A 22,199-nucleotide genomic window follows, 5' to 3' on the forward strand; every position below is an offset into this window, starting at 1 on the left:
AGTATTATTTTACCATTTATTCACGCTCTTATGCGAATGTTTCCAACTTTTTTCTGCGTGAAATGACGTCCTTGCCGTATCACCAACTACAATGGCGAACACATCACCGAACAGTGAGAGGACAGTACTAAAACGGATTGAGAGGACAGTACTAGTCATTTGATCATAGGCAGCAACAGCAACAATATTCGTATTTAAAGTTTAAAGCCTGCTTACATGGAACAAGATTATTCATCGCAATGGAAGTGTCAAGTTTACACGGCTGTCTTAAACACACCAACAAGCTGAGGTAATTACACGTACATAACAGCTTAGCTACCACGGTAAGTGGTGAAGGAGAAAGGGGAATGCAAGAGAGGAACATGGAAGTGCTCTGCCGTCTGGTTCTCTTTGATCTCAAATATGATGCTGACATAAGGGAAGAACCCTGCAGGCGCATACTTGCCAGTGTTGAAGCTTATGCGGTAGAAACCAGGAGCGGCATTGTCAACAATGTCCATCAGCTGACCGCTGCGGCCATCATTGTTTGTAACTGAAGTGCCAAGAGTTGCCCATCCACTGAAATCTTTGTTGCTGAACGACGGAGGAGCTGAAACATCCTTCCACATCTCCAGATGAACTTCGATTCCAGAAGCAGGGGATCCACAGGCAACATCCAGCACATGGGTTGTAATGGGGGGCCGACTTCGGTTGGAGCTACCTGTAATTTCAGGAGCTTTATTGGCACAAGGCTGGGGGAGAGCTCCAAGATGTGCTCCAATAATCCGTATGCGATCTTTTGAAAATTTAGTTGATGAGAAGCAGAATAAACCAAATTGTATATGTATGCAAAATAATTAAACCCAAGAGGAAAAATGTTTTTCTATGCTAGCAAAGCGCATGAAGCAATGAGAATGATAATGAAAGTACGGATTCTGATTATGGTAGTATGACTGTAAACTAGATGAAATCAATGCTCCCAAACAGCACACCCATTCAGTAACACCAGCTCATTTGTTTATATATTGCTGTGAACTATTTTGTTCTTGTTTCAAAAATGTTTCTTGCAAGATATGTTAAGTCTTTGTAGATGCATTATTGTTAGTATTCTATTTCTATTATTGAGAGAAAATTCATTAGACTATTTAAATTAACAAAGTGGGTAACAATAAGAAGATCTTAGCACTAACTCCATGGACATATTCATTTTCAGCACTATGCAGTATTTCGTAAACTGTGATTGTTAATCAAAATAGATCACAAATGGTCAATGCCCTAGCATTTGGAGGGGGAGAACAAATGCCAAGTTCAGCTGCTCAAGCACGGGGTACATGATATTGATATGAATGAAATAACAGATCTTCCGGATAAGGAAGAATCAAACAGATTCAACGGTGTTTCTAGTATACCACTGTATGCAAGGTGTGGGCCTGTGAGCATAAGATGGCTTGCATACAGAATTACAGATATGTGATAGATACAACAATACTGCACAAACAAATAATGTGAAAAGGCAGACTTTCTGTAGAACCTAGAAACAGATAGAATGGAATTGATACCTGCTGCTTTATCTGATTGGATGTTGGGGGCTTTAGTAGTAGTAGAGGGAACAGTCGGCTCTGATGAGAAAAGCTTTGCAAGACGCAGTTCAGTTATCTTAAGTTCTTCCTGTGCTGCAGCCTCAAGTTCAACAATTGGCCTATTCACATAACGTCTCTGAAATAGCAGCAGGACAATATGAAGGTGATTACAATGAAAGAAATAAAAAACTGCATACATTCTTTAAGTTAATCCTTCAGCGATGGACCATGATATTACCAACACAGTGAAGCATACCAAAGCAATCATTAAACATAAAAAACCTGTCAGAGTCAAAAGCAATATCGTTCTAGCTTTTAGTTTGGATAAGAAGATTTCAGATTCATCGAGTCTTTTATTTTCAAAGATTACAGATATGTGCAGAAATGGTCCTGATTATACTTTGGGTTTCAACTTGGTATTTCCAGAGGACTTATCAAAAATCGAAACACTGAATCTGGAGGACCATACCAGAAATTTGTAGCACAAATATCTACTGTGGAAAACAAACACTGGAATCTGAAAGATTGAGGTGATGTGTGCAGACCTTAAGCTCAGCCAAGACTTCAGGTGCAGTCCTCCCAGACGCGCAAATCATGAACACGAAGCCGAATTTCTCCCTGTACTTGGCATTCCACTCTGCCAGCTCCTGCAGCAGGTGGAGAAAGCAAATTAAGTCCAGAGATCATATACGATAGTACAAGGAAACCAAAGAGCTGATGTAAAAGGCACCTGGGAAGTCGAATCTGTGGCTGTGGAGATAGCTGCCGATTGTTCTTCCTTGCTCCACCTAAACCAAAAAGCTAACAGAGATTACCAACACAGAGACTGGTGCCATTTTGTTTGTCCTTAGTCATGTCGAGTGAAAGAATCCATCAGTTCAATTTCCGCGTTTTAATGCTTTGGATTCAACATAACGCGCAAGCATGTCATGTACTTGTTTTCATGCCTTATATAGGAGTAATTATTAGTACGCCGGTTAAAAGATACACACAGCCACAGTTACTTGAGCTTCGAACGATCAACAACAGAAAGACGAGAACTGAAAGTAAACAGTGGGATTGCGTGGACAGGAGGGGGAGGAGGGATGCACTCCACCGACTTGGAGACGGAGGGGGAGGTGGTTCCGATTGCCGGGTGCGCCGCGAAGGCCTCGAGCCATCCGTTGACATCGACCTTGATCCGATGGAGCGATGAGCCGCGCGCGCACAGAGGCAGCGAAGCATCATCAGTACACGGAGAGAAGATGGCCTGGTGGGAAGGATTTCAAGTAGGAAGGGGGTGGAGGCCAAGGCGAAGGCGAGTAGGCGACCCACCTCGTTGAGCCAGATGCGGCGGGCGGCGAGGAGGGCGTCGGCGAGGGAGGTGAAGGGGGAGGCGGCCGCCATCGCGGCGGCGAAGCGGCGGCTGCCGTTGACGCGCAGCACGTCCTCCACGGTGAGAGGCGTCGGCGTCGCCATCTCGCCGGCGGCCAATTCGACAGCGCGCGTGGGCGTGAGGGGATGCGGTGGAGGTGGTTCTGGTCAGTCGGGCCTCGTGACTGATCCCGCGAGGTGGCTTTGCTTGCTCTCCTTTCCGTTCGTTTAAGGGAAGCTAATCCGATGAGATCACACGCACTACGACTGTTGAGAGAGCACGTTGAGCTCGAAAATTTCTGAGTTAGTGCGAAGACGCGCGGATCTGGCAGAAAAACGTCAGTGGAAAACGAATCTAATCAAATTTCCGTATTTTCGTCCCGTTTAACCAACGAGTAAATGATATGATTTTACTCTTCATTTTTAAAGCGCTGATCAAACAAATCTCATCTCAGGTTTACTCAGGTCGTCATATACCACTTGACGTAGGGGCGGGTTAGTGATGACATGCTATTGGCATATCCGCATATGAACTGAAAATGTAAAACGTGAAGATAATGCGAAGCACCTGCATGAGATATGCAGGGAAAATGGCGAAGAAATACACGCACTGTAACGCAGTACTTGACATTAACGAACGATCAGCCACAGCACAAATGTCACAAACTGTCAACGCGGCACCAACATTAGACGATTTAAGTATTCGACCCTAGTAATAACACCAACAAGGTAGTAGCAAACAGCAGAAGAGAAACTTATGATCCACAGAACAAGCCCTACTCAGATGTCCGGAACATGGCCCCACATTAAGCCACTACTACGACACGAGATTCTTCATTTTGTCACAATGATTGAGGGGATTAAGCCCTCTCGCCACGGATCCTCCTGGCCAGCTGAATGTCCTTGGGCATGATGGTCACACGCTTAGCATGGATGGCGCACAGGTTGGTGTCCTCAAACAGACCAACAAGGTACGCCTCAGCAGCCTCCTGGAGGGCAAGCACGGCATGGCTCTGGAAACGCAGATCAGTCTGTGAAACAAAAAACAGGGTCGATCAGCCTTTCATCAATAACAAGATATAATAAAGTGCCAAAACACAAATCTCATATACAAGTTAAGCTCAGATATCCAACCTTGAAGTCCTGTGCAATTTCCCTAACAAGCCTCTGGAAGGGCAGCTTCCTGATCAACAGCTCAGTGCTCTTCTGGTACTTACGGATCTCACTGTTAAAATGCAATTGCAACCCAGCAAATCAATCAAGCAGCAAAATACTAGGCTGGACAGGTGAAAAATCCAAGGGTGTTATTTTACAAACCGGAGGGCAACAGTTCCAGGGCGGTAGCGGTGGGGCTTCTTCACTCCTCCAGTGGTGGGTGCTGACTTCCGGGCAGCCTATGATGCAATACAACAAAGGTCAAATTCAGTTGAAGCTTGAAACCTAAGTCTTACGACAAAACAAATACATATCTGAAGAACCTTACCTTAGTTGCAAGCTGCTTCCTGGGGGCCTTCCCTCCAGTGGACTTACGAGCAGTTTGCTTGGTACGGGCCATCTGCAATAAGAAAGAAAAAATCACATCCCCCCAAATTACAATCCAAATTGAATCAGTAAAGAATATGCAGATAAATCTTCATTTCAGAATGTGAAAATAAACTACTTGTCCAAATAATTCTGTCAGCTATTATCATTTCCACTCATGCACAATGTGGTCATCATTATAGACTTTGACTGGATACAGAATAGGGACAGGTACAATAGAACTAGAACCAGACAGATTATGCAAACATATTTCTAGCAGTGAATTTTTGGGTAATGAGTTAAAACGGGAAATAGTAGTAGGCCAGCATAAATACCTAAGTGACCATTGCCCATGCAAACTAAAATCAACATCAAAATATATGCATCTAACCACCTATGTTCCAGGAATAAATGACATTGCAGATGTAACATACAATTACAGTCTAGGTCTCTGAGAAAATCATACAGCCAAACCATACAAATCTACTTAGTGAACATTATCAACATGGAATGGAATTACAGTGCAACTATTAAAAATGCATGAATTCACAAAATGAATCACACATGCATGTGAACCTGCAACATACATGTGACAATTGTCAACAATTGTAAAAGGAACGTAGGATTCTTGCAATGCAGTCAAATAACAAGTACCACCAGTCAAATAACAAATATTATCATTGTCCTATGTTCAAATTCAACCACTAGTTCTTCAGCAGCAAGTTTAATGGCTATAATTATCAAACACAACAATATGGTGCTTGCCATAGCCAACAGATGACATCTGATTCTACTTCTTATCTCAACAGCTAGCACAATCAGAACACCCAATAGCATATAAGAGTACTCCAAATCATACTCCCTCCATCCCAAATTACAATTCGTTTTGGCTTTTCTAGATACATAACTTTTGCTATGTATCTAGACATAGTATATATCTACGTGCATATCAAAAGCTATGTACCTAGAAAATCCAAAACGAATAGTAATTTGGGACAGAGGGAATAAGTATCAACTCCAGCAAGAATGCACAATTCAAACCAACAATGTGTCTAATAAAGTTTCCACAGCGAAGCCCGAATTCATACTGAACCGGGACTTTTCAAACTAGGGAACATCAATTAAGGTGATAATGTTAAGTATTGTTAACTGAACCCACTAAATTTGCAAGAGAACGCAAAATCGGAAGTGCTATACAGCAATAAACTACCACACGAACTATCGAGTATCCCAGTAGGCCCTCGTAACATCCATATGTTATATTCCCAGCAACACTAAATTCCAGAGGGAGAGGGAACCATGCGAACGAGCACTAAATCCCCTAAATTCACCAGTAGTTCCAACAGGGCTGCAATTCCGCACGAAATAATAGCTAATACACCGAAATCGCCCCTGCAATAGCTACAATACCCCAATCCCGATCGAAACCGCACAGTCCAGCACGCAGCAGGCAGTTTCCGCCCAAATCGAATCAGATCAGCCGAGCAAACCCTAACACCCCATAGCCGCTGCCGCGCAACCCCCAAAGCCCCTAACCCATCCGATCCCCAACCCACGAACCTCGAAATCGAAACAAGCAAAAAATCCGCACGGCCGCGGTTCTCGCGACAACGACGCCTCCTCGAATTAGAAACCACCGAGGAGGGGAAAGAGGAAAAGGGGCTCGCGGGGCATACCTCTCCGGGCTGGCTTCGCTCTCTTCGCACGCTTCGAATCGGGGCAGGCGCCGCGCGAGGAAGAGGGAGGCCGGAAAAAATGAGCAAGTCAGGCCGCCGCCTCCTATTTATAGGGCGGCATCCGCGTGGTATATCCGGGTCGCGAGGGGTGGGCGGCCCGGATCGGCTGTGGGTGTGTTTCTTCCTGACGGATCGGACGGCCGGGAGGGGTTTGGGTCTTTTGGCGCGGATCGCCAGCGTGGAACGCTGGATCCTGATTGGTCGGAGCCGGTACGTCGCGGATCCCGGACTTGTTTGGGTTCGCGCGCGTGACGTGAGGTTGTTTGTGGTGTCAGAGGGGGGTTTTGGCCCTTGTTTACTTCCCTCCAAACTCTCAACTTTGACACTATACAAAAAGAAGATTCTCCATCACATCAAACTTGCGGTACACGCATGGAGTACTAAATGTAGATGAAATAAAAAACTAATTGCACAGTTTTGTTGTACTTTGCGAGACGAATCTTTTGAGCCTAATTAGTCAATATTTGGACAATAATTCACAAATACAAACGAAACGCTACAGTATCGCATTTATAGTAAAATGCTAATTTTGCAACTCCCAACTTAGGAAGTAAACAAGGCCTTGGTTTGAGCACGGGGAGGCTGCGGCGTCGCTGTAGTGGCCGTCGGATTTGGTGGGGGCCCAGACAGGATGGGTGACTGGTGTGTTCCGGCATGTGCTGCTTTTTCGAGCTTCCATTTGGAACTGGAATCATAGGAAGATAGGTATCGAATTTACTAATTATAAGGATATCGTTGCGAACGAAAACAGGAAAGTGAAAGTTCGCCTGCATATTTCTCACCCACCTCAGGAATGGCTGAACATTTTTTTCATCATTTTTTACCTTTATTTTAGACGAGTAATCCTATTCACTATTTGACCTTCTGTAATTCGTGGGGAAACGATCCTTTCGGCCTGCAGAGGAGAATAGAGAAAAGGTGCGTCTTAATACAAGTGATTGGTAGCTAGAGCATGTTTGATAGATCTCCGTTTTCCAATTCAATTAGATGAAAAGACAGTGCTTAGCAGATCTTTTTACCTTTTTTCCTAATAACTATTTAGATAAACCAATAATCTATCCAACCCGCTCCAAATAGAGGGGAGTTGTCACCCGATACAAAGTTCGATTAGGATGAGATTAATGTATTGAGGAACTACAAAAGCAACTCCACAATAATTATGAAATAAGATTTTGGGATCATTGGCAAAATGTTGTCTAGCCATAGATTTTTCAAACAGCTATCTCAATAGGGGATGGCTAGTGAGTAGGATTAGTCTGGACTCTAGTCGGATCATTGCCGTGTCTACATATTCTGCCGGAGTTCAGCCTTAATCAAAGCTGGATTTTCCATGGCAGAGTCAAAAGCATTTCTTTTCTTTTTTCTACAGAGAAAGTGAAACTTTTCGAACTAGGTAACGTACTGCTCGAAATAAGTCAAATTTATATATAGGCCTATTTCTCAAAAAATCAGAGTTCGCAGTGGCTACTTAGGTTGCATTCTACAAACCATTGTCTAAGCACAGAATAGCTTGAGGGCCCAAGGTTGTCCGGTATTTATATTTGAGGACCAAAATCAAACTCTTGTGATAATTTGAGTGTCAAAAATCCACTAATTCGTTTGCCTAAATATAAATTGAACCCAACTGAGAAAAGCCATTTAAGTTTTAGAAGACGAATCCAAATTTCATTTGGAAAATTGGGTAAATAAACACAGAATGCAGCAGCAACATTAGTGCAGAACTGAGAACTCTAAACCGTGGGTGCTAAGACATCAGTCAAGCTTATTGCCACGGATTACTTTTTCTGGTATCAGACTACCATCTGCTGCCAGAGAAACATAATGTTAGTGCATCAAATGTGTAAGCTGCGTTACAGTGCAAAGATGGGAAAACAGGAATCCTTTTCAAGTGTAAGGAAAATTATAGATGTGATGCGAATTTCTCAGCAACGCAGAACATGACTGTTAGATAGTACAAGTCATGCTTCTCAAGTCAAAAAGAATCATTTTATTTCGTAGTGTTCTCCAAAAAAGAAGATTTCTCTGTCTTCTGATAACTTGGCACCAGTCACCAAGGAAGAGAGGGTGGCGCAACATCACCAGTTCATTCTCCATTCGATGGGATTACAGAGGTCCAGGGAAGGTGCCGTTTTCGCGTTGCTCGTTCCAGCGATCAACCTGCATATGAAACATTACAGTCATGTTCAAGACCAACATCCCCAGGTTCAAATTTTTAGGGACCATGGATCATTTACTATGCTGCTGCTGTAATACTGAACCATCGATTCACTTTTATCAATACAGGTCAAAGCCAAAAGTAGTGAAGCCAACAACAAGTGCAGATATTGGGCTGAAAGCTACACGTTGACTAGGAACTCATATATTCACAATTTGCACAAATTCAGATGCTAATAGTGCCCAGCATCGTTAAAATCTTATATAGTGACATGGACAATTGTATGAAGCTATATTGAGTAGATGTTGTTCCAGGAAAAAATCTCTAGACATACATATTTAATGCTCAAATATCTATTGACCAGTTATGTTCAGGTGCTTAACCTTTGAGGCTTTGACTGATGAAAATTCAACATTTCAACTTAACAAGCTACAACGGGTGCAACTTATGAAAAACTAACACTATGGACTTTTTTTCCAAAAAAATTAGCACTAACCAAGTAGGTTTATCATGAACTCCTAAGGCTATGTTTGGGCTCTTTGTAAACTTTGCCTAGACTTGATAATGGGAAAATAGAAACCTCACTAAGAAAAGAGAGCCAATTTCGCTCTTGCCTGGAAAGCAAAGAAATTCTTTCTCACCTGACTCAAAAGCAAGGCTAGGCAAGAGATGAAATATGCATCTCAACCATAACTTTGCTAGCCAAGGTGAGCTACCATACGTAATCTTGTCACAAAGTACAGATTTTTTTTTCAGGAAAAATATATTAACAAAACTACACTACTACCGTAATGTTATTTTATTAAAAGAGTACTGCTACCGTAAAGTGGAAGACTTCACTATCTTGAGGCATACTCCACATGCCTCAAAAAGTTACATCCTTAACCCCAACACCAGAATAGGCAACAAGGGCAGAGCGCAAGCTATAGTGGTGAAAGCAAGAAATACATACCCATTCACCTGGGCAAAGGGATCGATAGTACTTTGCGAACTTATCACACTCTGGAGCATCCTCTCCTTTTGCAGCTACACACCTGATTAAATAAACACAGTTACTAAGAATGGCTGAACATAAAACAATGTCACATATAACATATTCGACTTTGTGAAATACCATAATGACAAACCCTACCTGTGGTATTCAACATAGCGTGTGAAACAGTGCCTTGTTTGATTTGTTGTTGGGAAACGGAAATCTGCTGGGGCTGTTTCAATCTGTATATTGGAAGTTCAAAATGCTTAGTATTCATCAACATGAGACTGAAGTGATATCATCAGTTGTTTTCAGCAGCACCAAACCTTGATCTCAGGTTTCTCCTCAGTCTCTTCCTCCTCAGCAGTCTCACTCGTTTCTTCTGCTACAGGGTTGGTTTCTTCTGCCTCTGACTTGTCAGCAGTATCTTGCACTTCAGGAGTTTCATTCTTGTCTTCTACAGCTGGAGGAGTTTCATCATTCGTTGAGGGAGCAGCTTCAGTCTCAGTACCACTAGAGGGCTTCTCCTCAGCAGCCTTTTCTGCCGGAACTTCTTCTGGGGGGAGTGAATATTCCTACAGATGAAACATGAGGTCAATAACGCTGATTCTAGATCATCAAATCAAAAGTAGCAGATCAAAGAGCAATCAACTTGCAGGAAAGCTCAACAAGCAACTTTATCCTAGTAAAATACATCAAAATGAATCAAATTTTGCATCTAACATGAAACCAAGTGATTTTTGGTCAATACACACCAGAAGTCTGCATGCATATTACTTTCAGAAAGGAACTTCTTTGATACACATGTAGCCATGATGGAAACCTGAGGTTCCTTGCAAATTCTTGCAAGCCACAAACACCAGAAATGCTTGCAGCAAGTGGTAACAGTATTCAAGGGAAATGTATGCAGAAGCCAAACTGCTAACCCAACTTAATAATCGACTAAGCTGTCCGACTCATACAACTAGCGCATGGTAGTGATCACTATAAGCAGTACTTGAAACCCATAAAACCAAAGTCATCACATCAAATTGTTAAAAATATATAACCACATAAATAATTCAACAAAGGACACAACTTTTCAAAGAAGAAGTGAAAACACGAAAATCAGATAAACTATGTGCATCATGTTCATTATAGAAGTTGTAAATATAAGTACACCCAATGCCACGATCTAATAAGCATAGTACAGCAAAAGATCAAAATAAGAATAGATAAACAATGACTGATGCTGATCACAGAAGCAAAATGGTATATACGCATGAGAATGTTCTTGCATGGAACATTGTTTCAAAAATTGGCCATCATACGCGCTGTCTAACCTGCCCAATTAGCATCTAGTGCTTTCTGAAACACTGATACAAAAAACGAACAGACCCTATAGGTACTGTCAAAAATCGTTAATAAAAATGTGCTTTATATTCGAAAAGCTGCACCATTGAGCTTCCTACCAAAAACCTATAACATGAATATCCTCTCTATAAAACTCTGATTCACATGCGCATAGCCTTTGACACTATCTTTAAACCACCAACATTTGCTTCAATTCTCCTAAAAACAGTAAGCGAAGACCTATTTTATGATTCCCATCCAATCCATTGACAGATTAAAACTATACAGTCTAAAACAATTCCTGAGAAGTACCCCCTCCATTTACAAATCACTGACAACTTTGACTCTATTATTCAAACTTTGACTGGTTTAAGTTTTCATGCATATTCATTAGAAGTATAATTCTTGAAGTATTTTGATGGCAAGTCTAATGCTAGTTTTGCATTTTACACTACGTATTTGAAAAAAAAATATTGTCAGCCAAAGATTGAATAGTAAAGTCAAAGTTGACGCCTATTTGCAAACGAGTGAGCAACAACTAATGATTCTTGTAACATTCTAGAAGAAGTGAATTGCAACTTTCAACGGTAAATTCTCTGCTAGAAAATTCATATAAAGTAAATAGTTATAAATTTTCCATAAGTTAGACATTTTGAAAGAACCAGATAATAAGACATATTCCCTTATAAGAAAAAAGAAATTGGCACAGTTGCAATACTCTTGCTACAAAGCAAACATCCACCAAGAAATCTCCCAAAATATCTAATCACGTGAAAAGTTCCTATTATTTTGATATCATAAGACTCCTAGAAACACATACGGTGTTGCAGAATCACCAAATCCTCTGGAGCATTTACACGATCAGTATTTGTCTTTGCTTTTTCTAGACTACCAGAAACTCTTATAGCCCCATCAATCTTCAGGTCTTTCATCCTGAAATCTACAGCACCACTCAAAAAATTCTACACGTTTAGCCGTTTAGGCACTAAAACCTTCCAACCTACACCAACTACAGCATAACGAACACAAAGTTCGAATCGAGAAGCATTCAACAGGAGCTAATTAACACTACTTCCAAAACAAAATTCAAACTAGGAGCAGCTAACCTGATCTTCCTCCACTAAAAACCTTACCACCTACGCACACAGGTCCTCAATCCCACCAAACTTTCCCGACCAACCAAATCGCCATTTCGGAATCGACAGCGGCAAACAAACGACCCCTGCCACCAGACCTAGACCCGAACGCTGTACGGGAATCCAATCCCAATCCCCCACGGGATCATCGGAGAACCGCAGATCTGGGGCCGCCCTCTAGATCCGCCCCCACACCGGGTCGCGCAATCCAGATCGGGAACTGCGTGCACCAGAGGACAGAAGGGGCTACAGGAGTCGGGGTTCTGCGTACCTCGGCGAGGGACGGCGTCTTGGCTTCCGCGGCCATGGGCGCAGCAGCAGCGCAGAAGCTTCTAGAAGTGGCGGCTGCGAGAGTGACGAGGAGGCGGCGGACGGGCTCGGAAGCGATTGAAAAAGGACGACGCTGGACCAGGCGGTGGTGGTTACGACGAACAGAGCGCTCAGAGTGGGCCTCCAAACTTTAATGGGCTCAAAATCTGAGCGGAAGTAGGCCGCCGAATCGCATCCAAACTTCCAAACGGAGGCCCGAGTTCTTTGTGTTTCAATTTTTAAACTCCGAAATACATCTTCACATAACCATCACAACGGCCGATATACATGTGAATAGATCGACCGGCGGAGGGTGTTCGGATGTGGAGTTAAAGTTTAGTCCGTGTTATTCGGATGCTAATTAGGAGAACTAAACATGAGCTAATTACAAAACTAATTTCAGAACCCCTAGGCTAAATCGCGAGACGAATCTACTAAGCTTAATTAATCCATCATTAGCGAATGTTTACTGTAGCACCATATTATCAAATTATGGACTAATTAGGTTTAATAGATTCGTCTCGCAATTTAGCCTAGGAGTTGTGAAATTGATTTTGTAATTAGCATATATTTAATACTCCTAATTAGTGTCAAACATTCGACGTGAAAGGATCTAAAGTTTAGCTGGGGATCCAAACACGCCTTAGGGCACGTACAACGGCCGTCTGCGAGCCGGTGCTTTTGCAAAAATCACCTCCTCTCAGCGAGCCGTCGCCTCGCGAGACGACGGCGACGTCCCGTGCTCCGAGGCGGCAATAGACGCTGCAGCACCGTTGTACAGCCTCGCCTCCGTTGACCGCACGCTCGGATCCCGCGCGAACAACAGCTGATTTGGGCGCGCGCGGGAGGCTGCTCTCCTGCGTCGAGCAAGCTGCTCGCGTGCTCACGCGGACCGCCAGGAGGAGCTCCGCCGCCGCCGATTCAACCTCCGCAGGTGCTGAATCGAGCTTCGCAGCCGCCGAATCGACCTCCGCCGCTGTCGATTCGAGCTCCGCAGGCGCCAAATCGAGCTCCGACTCCGACGCAGTGTGGGCTTGCTTCCTGCCGGGCGACCTCCCGCCGCTTGCCGACAGGGAGCTCTCCCCCGCGCCGCCGTCCAAGAAGGAGCTCTTCATGCGCCTTTCTGACAGTGACAGCGCCATCCTCCTCGCCGACCGCCTCACGGTACGGGAATCCGCTTATGAAGTGTTCCTCGAATCCTCACCTTATATCTTGTTACAAAGTAAAGTAACTCTTGCGTCTTATTTGGTTACTTTCAACTGGACCATGCAGATTATGACTCGAAAGGCCCGTTCAGATGTTCATGTGAACCTTCCTGCTCTTCAAAAGCTTGATGCGATGCTCATTGTACGTTGTCATTGTCTGTGTTACTACATTCATAGTTTTAATTGACAGTTTTCATTTCTGCTTGGTGGCATAGTTTCTCTTCATTCTTACTGGTACATTTTTGTATTTAGTAACGGTGTATGCAACAAAATATGCAGGAAGTGATGGACTCAATGATAGATACAGAGTTCTTGTAGTTTCCCTATCTCAATTTCAGCGAAAAAGGCTTGTTTTTCTGGCTAAGCTTGTTCATCAGATCCTCAAAGCTGCAAAATCGATCAATGAACAAGTCCTATTCCATATGCCTATTCCTACAGCTGTTATGGATGCCCTCCCAAAACTTCATTCAGAGCCTGTTAGTCTGATGCTGGTGGATGGTAGCCTGATAGTCTGAGTCTGAGCCAGGATGCATGTACTATATGCTAGTATTCAGAAAAGCACAAGTAGACTAACTGGTGGATGGTAGAGTAATTCCTAGTAGTGTTAGACTTGTGGTGAGCTGCTGTGTCGGTATGTTGAGCATTGCCAAAGGGTGTATGCTGAGCTGAATTGAGTGATATGATCTGTAAGGGGGCAGGTGTTGGTGAGATGTTGCAGGTTATTAGAGGAGGTTGTGCAAGGCATATCTTGTCTTGTGCAGTAAAGCAGCAGTAAGGCTCTATTGCAACAGAAATCTTCAGTCGGCTGTGCATTGAAATCTAGTACATAGATAGGAAGATTGTGTAAGGCTTCATTGCTTGGGTACCGTAGGAGTTCAGTAGATGTAACATGATTTTGAATTCCCTGTCGTGTTTTCCAATTACATGTGTGAAGCAAAAATGTGTATTTTATGCCTATTGGAAGCTTTGTTTCTCTGTGAAACTAGCATTGCCCTCTACTTACTGTGATGAGAAATTTCAGAACTTGGGACTCAATTCTTCTACTAATTGTGATCCATTTGCAGGTGCTAGGATCATGCCCAATTTGTATGTTGCAGCCATAGTATGAGGAGTACCTAATGAAGAATAGAATTTTTCATGCCATACCAGTCCTGCTGGAAGCAAATCATCTCAAGTTGGGAATGGAAGAAGTGATGGAGTTCGTAGGGATGAAGAGTTGACAGCATAGAAAGAAATGTGTTTGCGTTATTCTTGGATCCATCATTTTAATGCTTGTGTTGCTGTGCAATCTTTTGGTCACAACTTGATTGATTCATGACTCGCATTGCTCTGATTCGAGAGCAAAATCTGTTCTGGTTCAGTGTTGCAGTATTTCTAACATCTGTGACATGCACATTTGAATCAGTTGCTCTTATTCAAATCCACCGTGCATTCTCTTATACAAGCAACAAAATGGCTACGCACATCAATTTTATACTTGATCACCATGATTTATGTGCCCATGAGTGGATTAAACACTTCGCAGACAACCTAATAGACAAATCTCTGTACAAGTTGTCTATTTCACTGTCTATATGTGATAAAAAGACAGCAGCTGTCTAAACTGTGGAATGTGCCCTTATATTACTATTACTAATTGGAGGCTCCTTTTAAAGCCTCCAAATGAAGCTACCTAGGATTCCTAGGTGGATTCTAGAGAAATCCTAGAAATTCTTAAAAAAAGCAAAATATTTAGCCATCAATCGGTAGACTCAAATCATCATAGCCATTGGATCTATTCTATTTTCTAAAACATTACCCATCTATGTCATTATGAAAATAGCCTAAAATAATATCCTAAATCTATATCTAAATTACCCACATTTGCTATTATATAAATTAACTAAAGTAGCCCTCTAATTTTCATCAAAATTACCCACTTATGCCATTAAAATAACCCTCTAAATTTGCAACTAAATTGCACACCACTAATATGGCATTGTTAAAAATAATATAAGGTAACCCTACATTTGAATCCAAATCATCTTAATTAAAAATGTACAGCAATATACGATTCTAAATCGTATATTTCTTACACTATTGGTATATTTCTTACACTATTGGTATAAGATATAATAATTAAGGTATATATGCATGATGTATGTCACCATTTATAAATATATAGAGGAAATGATAAGAATATAGATTTCTATATTAAAATTATAGCTCAAAATTAGGATCAATAAACAATTTCAAGCACATACCTATGATGAAAATTGAAAAGGTTAAGGATTAAAATACAGATAAAAATATTATAGAGTAATTACTAACTAAAATCCATCACAATCGGACGAACATATTAAGTATATCTCTATATAAGTATTGTGTTCGAATATTTAACTTTTATAGCAATGTGGTCTTATTTTTTTTCATTAGAGATTCCGCATTAGTTTCCACGAGACACGCTAGAAAAAAAAAGACAAAACTTAAAAATTCTCAAAAAAAATCAAAAACATCAAATATCAAACATGTAAACTCTAATAATCATAGTCATTGGCCTATTATATTTTCTAAAACTAACCCACCACTATCATTATGAAAATATTCAAAATTAAATTCTAAACGTATATCTAAATTACCGAGCTCGGCCATTATAAAAAATAATCTAAAGTAACCTAATAATTTTCATCCAATTTACTCATGCATGTTATTATATAAAGCATAACTTAAAATACCATTCTAAATTTGTATATAAGTACCCACATACGTCGTTATTAAAAATAACACCTAAATCTTAATCTAATTATCTCCATGGGCATAATACAGAAATGTCAAAAAAGTAAACTAATATATGATTCTAAATTACCTATTTATGTCATTGTTAATATAGAAATACTAAGTTAAAGTATATACATATGATGAGTGTCACCATTTAGACTATTTATACATGTATGTGAGGAATTGATGAAAATATGATTTTTATGCTAAACACAATGTATGGAGGTGCGATACAAAATAAAAAAGTGTGAATATGGATGAAAAAATGTATATAGTAATTACTAAATAAAAATCAATTATAACTGGATAAAGATAAGTACAATATCAATATAAGAATTATGTTGAAGCAATGAAAAAAAGAGAAAGTAGTAGGTAAACAATTTTGATTATTAGTTAGGAGTTTAATTTTTAAATACAATAGCTTTTAAAAATACTAGCCCATGCGGGAGCACGGGTTGATGGACTAGTAATTAGAAGTGATAATGGATTATGACCCGTATCCTTATGTTTCGTTCACAATCTAACATATCATTGAATAATATTAGTTCAAAACAAATAGTATTTTTGACCAACTCTTATTGTGCTCGATCCTTAAAATTGTCAAGCTAAATTATTAGATAATTTACCACCCATTACATAATAGATCGACCACTCAAAGGCGATCTGTTTGATCTTTTTTTTTCTAGTGGGCTATTTATGCCTCTTTTGCGGAGTATGTATTATGTCTTGAGAAAAAACATAAGTTATCTATATAAGTTTAGATGGAGATAAGAACTATATAGAACTCTAGTTTTTGATATGATCTACTTAAATTAGATCTGTCCTGTGTCAAACTATTTTAATTTTAACTTACAATGCAAAGAGGAGTATTGATATTTACAATACCAAATAAGTATCATTAGATTAATCATAAAATATGTATATCCCTACCTATTTCGTATTATAACGTAGATACCATTCTATATAAACTTGATAAAATTTTAAGATAATTTAGTTTAAGATAGAAGTTAAATTGCACTTATCTTGGAACGAAACAGCACCACTTTGCAGTTTGTTTTTTCCGTCTGGAGCTAACCCGTTGCATTAGTTCCTATCAATACAGTGTTCCTATCTGTATTTTTTTATTTTTTATTAGAGTACAAGTTGTAGTAGTTCAGACCCATTTGTAGATCCAGGAGCACTCTCGAAGATGGGTTCGCATGTCTCCTCCTCGCCTTTTCACGCACGTTGGTCCGCGTCCACGACCGACGAGTGCCTGCCGTGGCAGCCGGCGGCCAGCCAGAGCCCAGGCTGTGTTTAACTTCACCGTTGCCTTGCCCGTGCCCACTGTATGCGTGCTTGCCTGGGTCGGTTGCTTCCACGTTTTCTCATGCTTGCTCCCCATCTGACTTGCGGCTTGTTTTATGCGTGCGTGGCTGCGTGCGGTTGTCGACCACCAACATATATCCATCGAGTATATGAATAAAGATCATTTTTAGTGAAATCTCATTCGAGCGCGTAAGCAAATATGATGACCTGATGTTAGAATTATTGTAACACCCTGGGTTTTAAATTCAGGATTAGAAAACTTTATTAGCGCATAACTAAAACTCTGTCAAATTGACATTTATTGTTCAAATGTGACTTTGTGTAGAAACTTTAGTGTTTATAATATAATTGTGGCTTATTTTATTTTAATTAAACACTAGATGCAAAATGATGAATTTACATAAATTTTTCATAATTTTTTTGGGTGATGTTTGCTAGTGATAAAAATTCAATGAAGTTTCAATTTTAACTATTTTACTTTTCAAATTTTGAGCAATTCTTTTTAGATTTGTAGTTGGTTCAAGCTCTCTTGGATTCTTTGTGATTTTATCTTTCCAATGGATATGTTTGGGGAATTTTTGGCTAGCTGCACCTTGCTCTTTTGAAGGGGGAAAGTTATTCTCAGAAAATAGCCTGGGCCCACTCCTCACCTTCTTCTCCCTCCTCCCATGCCGTTTCTCTGCCACAAATGGTCGGGGCGAGCCCCCACCTCGCCATGCCGCCACCTGTTCCACCGTCTGGTCTCGGTCAACACACGTGCACCCATCATCACTTGTGCGCACGCCGTACAACGGGACGCCCGTCGCCAACCGCCCCACCGCGCCAAACCACTCACGCCAGCGTCACGTCGTGCCATCCCTGCCACGGTCGCGCCTGCTTGCCACTGCTCCCCTGTGCCGCACACTGGTTGCCAGGCGACCGACGACCATGCCCGCGACTTTAACTCCTCATCAGGCCGGTCTCGCTTAGCCTTCTCCATTCGCTTCCACGGCCGGCCAAAAAACCAGAGCACCCGAGCCCAAAAAGAACAGAGTGCTCCCGCCTTCGCTGGCCAAAACCTCCACCCCTGCCTCACCATTCTCAAATCACCTCGGCCAACAGCAGGGCCACCTTCTAGGCTCCACCCTCGACCACTCCCTCCCCACCACCATGAACCATAGCGCGGGAATTGAGAATCCTATGCCGCCATTGCCGCCTCACGCTTGAGCTCCACCCGCACACCAACGACCACCCTCCCGGCCTACTCTGCTCCCACAAACCACCAAAACCGAACCTTGGTGAGCCCCTGACCGTGAAGCGCTCGCCGCTTCACCTCCTTAGGCCAGTTGATGCGCTCATTTGTGAGCTTGCTGCCGGCCGTGCACCGCCGCCTGTCAAAGTAGGGTCTAGGGTTAGAGTTTCGGGGACAAAAGAGTGGGAAAGGTGCACCAGGTCTTAGGCAAGGCTCTAGTGGAGTCATGAGGGTGGAAAAACGCACCACCGCACTGGCTTCGATGCGCCACCGCCACCGGTCGGGCTCTGTCCCGAGGTAGAAGAAGGACTGGGGTCGAGTTGTGAAGGAATAGAAAGTCCAGGAGGTTATGAGTGAAAGTTTTGCGTTTAAGTGTGAGGTGGGAGTTTGTCAAGGGCCTTAAGTGTAATATTTAGGGGCTAGTTCGTAAAAGGAAGGACATATCTGTTGGGAGAAGTTGTTTAAGAGGGTTTTCTTGCAAAAGAGTTTTTCCTTTTCGGGTTTAATTTTAGTTGAAATGGTTGAAACTTTGGAAATCCGTATAAAATCATAGGAAAATTATAAAAATGCAAAATAAATTTTGTTGGTTTCCATATGCTCATATCTACCTAGTAAAAATACTTTTTCTTGTGAAATATATGATTTCTTACTTATCAAAATGCATGTTGTTTAATCTCCTTATTGTGGAATAAATAGTTCTTGTGCTCATAAAATCCTGATAAATTCACAATAGTATATGGTAGTGTTGAAAACTATTTTGGAAAGTTTGTAGCACTAAACTGATAATAGAACTCTAGTTATAAATCATTCTTCATATCTATAGTGTAACAATGTTTGATTTTTTAATAAATTATGTAGTAGCCAAATCAAGCTAAAATTTTTGTAGTAGATTTCTTGTGTAGGAGGAAAGCTCCTGTAAATCATTCATATTCATATACCAGCAGATGATTCATGAACATTTATTCATGTTGAAAGCTAGTTTATTTATTAAAGATAATTTCTACTAGGATTTGTAGGCCCACAAATGATTATTTATGCTCTTCATCAATAGCATGATCATTCCTAAAAATTTTGCCAGCAGAATATCTCTGGTTGCTTGTAATTTATTGGCCTCTAGTATGTTATTGCTATAGTTTTAGCCCTAAGCATATTTCTTGTGCAGAGAGAATACGTTTTTATGCTTTTCTGGGACTTGTAATCTTGTATGATTAAGTTGTTGCACTCTCTAAACTTGACTTCATGCATGTGTCATCACCTTTCAATCCACTCATACATATGCATTTTCATGTACATAACCCGCTAGTCGACGGACTGTATGAATGCCTCAGATTGAGCAGCGTGAAGCCTCTCCTATCGAAGCATCCCAAGACCTGAACCAAAGTTTAGAAGAGCCCAAGGCTAATTGGGAAGGCAAGCCCCGGAGCATAACCCCTAATTTCAAAACTATGCAATTATCTAGGATACATGTTTACTTTTATGCATTAAGTTCCTAGGAGTTGAATGAAATCTTAGTTGCATGATCCCTAGGACTCCCAGGATCAAAATACTAGTATGTGTAGGTCGATAGAATACCATGCTTAATTAAGAATGGTAGAAGTTGAGTGATTGCCTGTCGCTTGCGAGACATAGGACCTTTCAATATTTATAGCAAGTTACTTGAGAATGAATCGCTGATGAAAGAAAAGTTGGAGATCGGGCGAAGACAGAAAATAAAGTTGAAGTTAGTATTGTGGTTGCGCTCTGCCTGTGTCAATTAAGGTCCGTTCGTTGCGGCCCTGCTGATCGAGTTTGAACAGTGCTATACACATGCTGGAAGCAAGAGGTAGTTGAAACTGGTAAAACCTAGTACCTTAGAGCGCGATTGCAGATTGAGTTGGTCCTCTTTCCTATTCGTGTGCTAGTCAATAACTCACGGCAGCCCTGGGGAGGTACCGGTGGGGATTAGCACTCGAGGGTTGCAGGAGTTCGCAACTGCCATCGTTCTCTAAGGGGACCGTTTGCCATGTGCGGCTCGACGAGGCATGCATATGTCATGTGTATAGGTCCACCAAGGTTATAAATCGAATCGATTTGCCACTGCTCTCAGTTAAGAGAATCTTGATCACTACCTCACATCGTAGTAAGAAGTGGAATGAAATGAAATGTGAAATAATGTTGATGTTGTTATCTAATCAATTATTTTTCCACACTGAAAAGTTTGAAAATATTGCTCACTTAGAATGGTTAGCTCAACCTTAAATTGGATGCTAAAACTTGAAAGGAAGGATCGACTCTTAGTTACTTTTTTGGCAAAACAAACCCCCAGCCAAAAGCTTTCCGTACTAGGAGTCGGCTAAGTATATACCATAGTCGGATAAATCTTGCTGAGTATTAGTATACTTAGCCTTGCTTTGTTATTACTTTCAGGTACTAGTGATGAAATGTTAGAGTTGGTTGCCGATCAACCTTGGGATAACCGTCCTTTATCTAAAGGGTGGTCAGTTGAGTGGAATTCGGCCTTGCCTTGAGACGGTTTCGTGTTGAATGATATGTGGCGGGCTACTCATGTCGTCATGTATCTTTATTCTTGCATTAGCGTTTAGATTTCCGCTGTATTTTATTCAAGAACTCTGGCTTGTAATATTTTATGAATTCCGAACTCGGCTTATAAATTAATTAAGAACTTTATGTTTGTAACCTGAAATACCATATTGTATCATCTGCGCTCACCTTCGAGTGAGACTTGTTGCACGTTGTTTCGATCGAGATATTTAGTGGTTGCATCAGGCTTGACCCGATGGATTATCGGATTACACCGTTTTAAGTGTGTATAACCGGATTAACCTTAAGATGATGGTTAATACACTTAAGTTGTTTAATTTGTACGGTTCCGCCATAATTATAAAAGTGGAGAAAAAAATCTGTGCCATCATCTAAATCACAGTATGAGCTTTGCTTTGCTTCAATTTGGAGCGTCCATGGAATCTTACATGGAAACTCTCCGCTCCACTCCACTGCGAGGCAACGAAGCCTAACTAAAACATACGGGCTACCACATCACATGAGAGCAGAGATCGCAACTTTTCCTCAAAGATCCAAATCTCCAAACGAAAGCCACCGTACCATGCAGTGCCTAACTAACCCACCCTTTCTGCCTGCAAAGCCGACCTGTTTGTCGAGCCATTCATCATCAGGCATGCACTTTGGACTTTTGGACGTGCATGCCTCTGGCCCTCTGCTGTGCTAGCCACCTGCTGATCGCTGAAAGAGCCTCTGCTTTCTCTACTCCAGAAGCGATCGGGAGGAGTGCTCTCGGCTGTACGTTTGTTCCTCTTTCGCTGCCCAGGGTCCGGCGTGGCGACAGATGGTCAAGATGCGCATTCCATATTCTTTCGCGATTCCGAGATCCGTCGATGTGTCTCGATTTCGCCCGGTGCCCTGCTGTTTTCGATGGAAGGAATTTGGGTGGATGTTCTTTGTGCCAAATCTTCAAATTCACAGGGTTTGTCGTTCGAGGAATAGAACTATTTGCAGTAGTGTGATAGGAACGCACTGGCTTCTTCTGCTGTTAGGAACGTTGAAAATGGCTGTGAGAACCTTTTAGTCGTGCAAACGTTGTACGGTGGACTCTCCTCCGGAATCCTG

The 22,199-nt window shown here is 41.6% G+C and overlaps 3 protein-coding genes across 4 annotated transcripts; all 3 read right to left on the minus strand.

Annotated features, from left to right (window-relative positions):
- Nucleotides 1-166: 166 nt before the first annotated feature.
- On the minus strand, nucleotides 167-3,116 carry LOC117840462 (uric acid degradation bifunctional protein TTL). 2 transcript variants are annotated; one of them, XM_034720972.2, is made up of 6 exons: nucleotides 2,874-3,116; nucleotides 2,660-2,733; nucleotides 2,290-2,347; nucleotides 2,105-2,206; nucleotides 1,539-1,695; nucleotides 167-700 (listed from the first exon to the last, which is right to left on the minus strand). In XM_034720972.2, the coding sequence occupies exons 1-6, from the start codon at nucleotides 3,015-3,017 to the stop codon at nucleotides 312-314; spliced, it is 924 nt and encodes a 307-aa protein (XP_034576863.1). In that variant the 5' UTR covers nucleotides 3,018-3,116; the 3' UTR covers nucleotides 167-311. The 2 variants fall into 2 exon arrangements, with proteins under 2 accessions (XP_034576863.1, XP_034576862.1); XM_034720971.2 differs by having other exon boundaries at nucleotides 167-775.
- A 398-nt stretch (nucleotides 3,117-3,514) lies between these two features.
- Nucleotides 3,515-6,247, minus strand: LOC117840464 (histone H3.3). Its single transcript, XM_034720975.2, has 5 exons — nucleotides 6,110-6,247; nucleotides 4,396-4,467; nucleotides 4,230-4,306; nucleotides 4,047-4,137; nucleotides 3,515-3,943 (listed from the first exon to the last, which is right to left on the minus strand). Exons 2-5 carry the CDS (start codon nucleotides 4,465-4,467, stop codon nucleotides 3,773-3,775), a joined length of 411 nt encoding a protein of 136 aa, XP_034576866.1. The 5' UTR covers nucleotides 6,110-6,247; the 3' UTR covers nucleotides 3,515-3,772.
- A 1,632-nt stretch (nucleotides 6,248-7,879) lies between these two features.
- Nucleotides 7,880-12,197, minus strand: LOC117840463 (uncharacterized). Its single transcript, XM_034720974.2, has 5 exons — nucleotides 12,037-12,197; nucleotides 9,624-9,872; nucleotides 9,457-9,539; nucleotides 9,277-9,358; nucleotides 7,880-8,326 (listed from the first exon to the last, which is right to left on the minus strand). Exons 1-5 carry the CDS (start codon nucleotides 12,070-12,072, stop codon nucleotides 8,273-8,275), a joined length of 504 nt encoding a protein of 167 aa, XP_034576865.1. The 5' UTR covers nucleotides 12,073-12,197; the 3' UTR covers nucleotides 7,880-8,272.
- Nucleotides 12,198-22,199: the final 10,002 nt, after the last annotated feature.

This window comes from Setaria viridis, chromosome 9, assembly GCF_005286985.2.
Source record: "Setaria viridis chromosome 9, Setaria_viridis_v4.0, whole genome shotgun sequence".
Lineage (NCBI taxonomy): Eukaryota > Viridiplantae > Streptophyta > Magnoliopsida > Poales > Poaceae > Setaria > Setaria viridis.

What these genes read in the sequence shown, in the direction of transcription:
- LOC117840462 (XM_034720971.2), bottom strand. Translation starts at nt 3,017, where the DNA reads ATGGCGACGCCGACGCCTCTCACCGTGGAGGACGTGCTGCGCGTCAAC. An exon ending in CCACAGATTCGACTTCCCAG is followed by an intron (nt 2,207 to 2,289) that starts GTGCCTTTTACA and finishes CACCTGCTGCAG; the next exon opens with GAGCTGGCAGAGTGGAATGC. An exon ending in AAGTCTTGGCTGAGCTTAAG is followed by an intron (nt 1,696 to 2,104) that starts GTCTGCACACAT and finishes CTGCTATTTCAG; the next exon opens with AGACGTTATGTGAATAGGCC.
- LOC117840464 (XM_034720975.2), bottom strand. Translation starts at nt 4,467, where the DNA reads ATGGCCCGTACCAAGCAAACTGCTCGTAAGTCCACTGGAGGGAAGGCC. An exon ending in GGAAGCAGCTTGCAACTAAG is followed by an intron (nt 4,307 to 4,395) that starts GTAAGGTTCTTC and finishes ATTGCATCATAG; the next exon opens with GCTGCCCGGAAGTCAGCACC. An exon ending in AAATTGCACAGGACTTCAAG is followed by an intron (nt 3,944 to 4,046) that starts GTTGGATATCTG and finishes TTTGTTTCACAG; the next exon opens with ACTGATCTGCGTTTCCAGAG.
- LOC117840463 (XM_034720974.2), bottom strand. Translation starts at nt 12,072, where the DNA reads ATGGCCGCGGAAGCCAAGACGCCGTCCCTCGCCGAG. An exon ending in AGGAGAAACCTGAGATCAAG is followed by an intron (nt 9,540 to 9,623) that starts GTTTGGTGCTGC and finishes TCCAATATACAG; the next exon opens with ATTGAAACAGCCCCAGCAGA. An exon ending in CCCTTTGCCCAGGTGAATGG is followed by an intron (nt 8,327 to 9,276) that starts GTATGTATTTCT and finishes TTTCATATGCAG; the next exon opens with GTTGATCGCTGGAACGAGCA.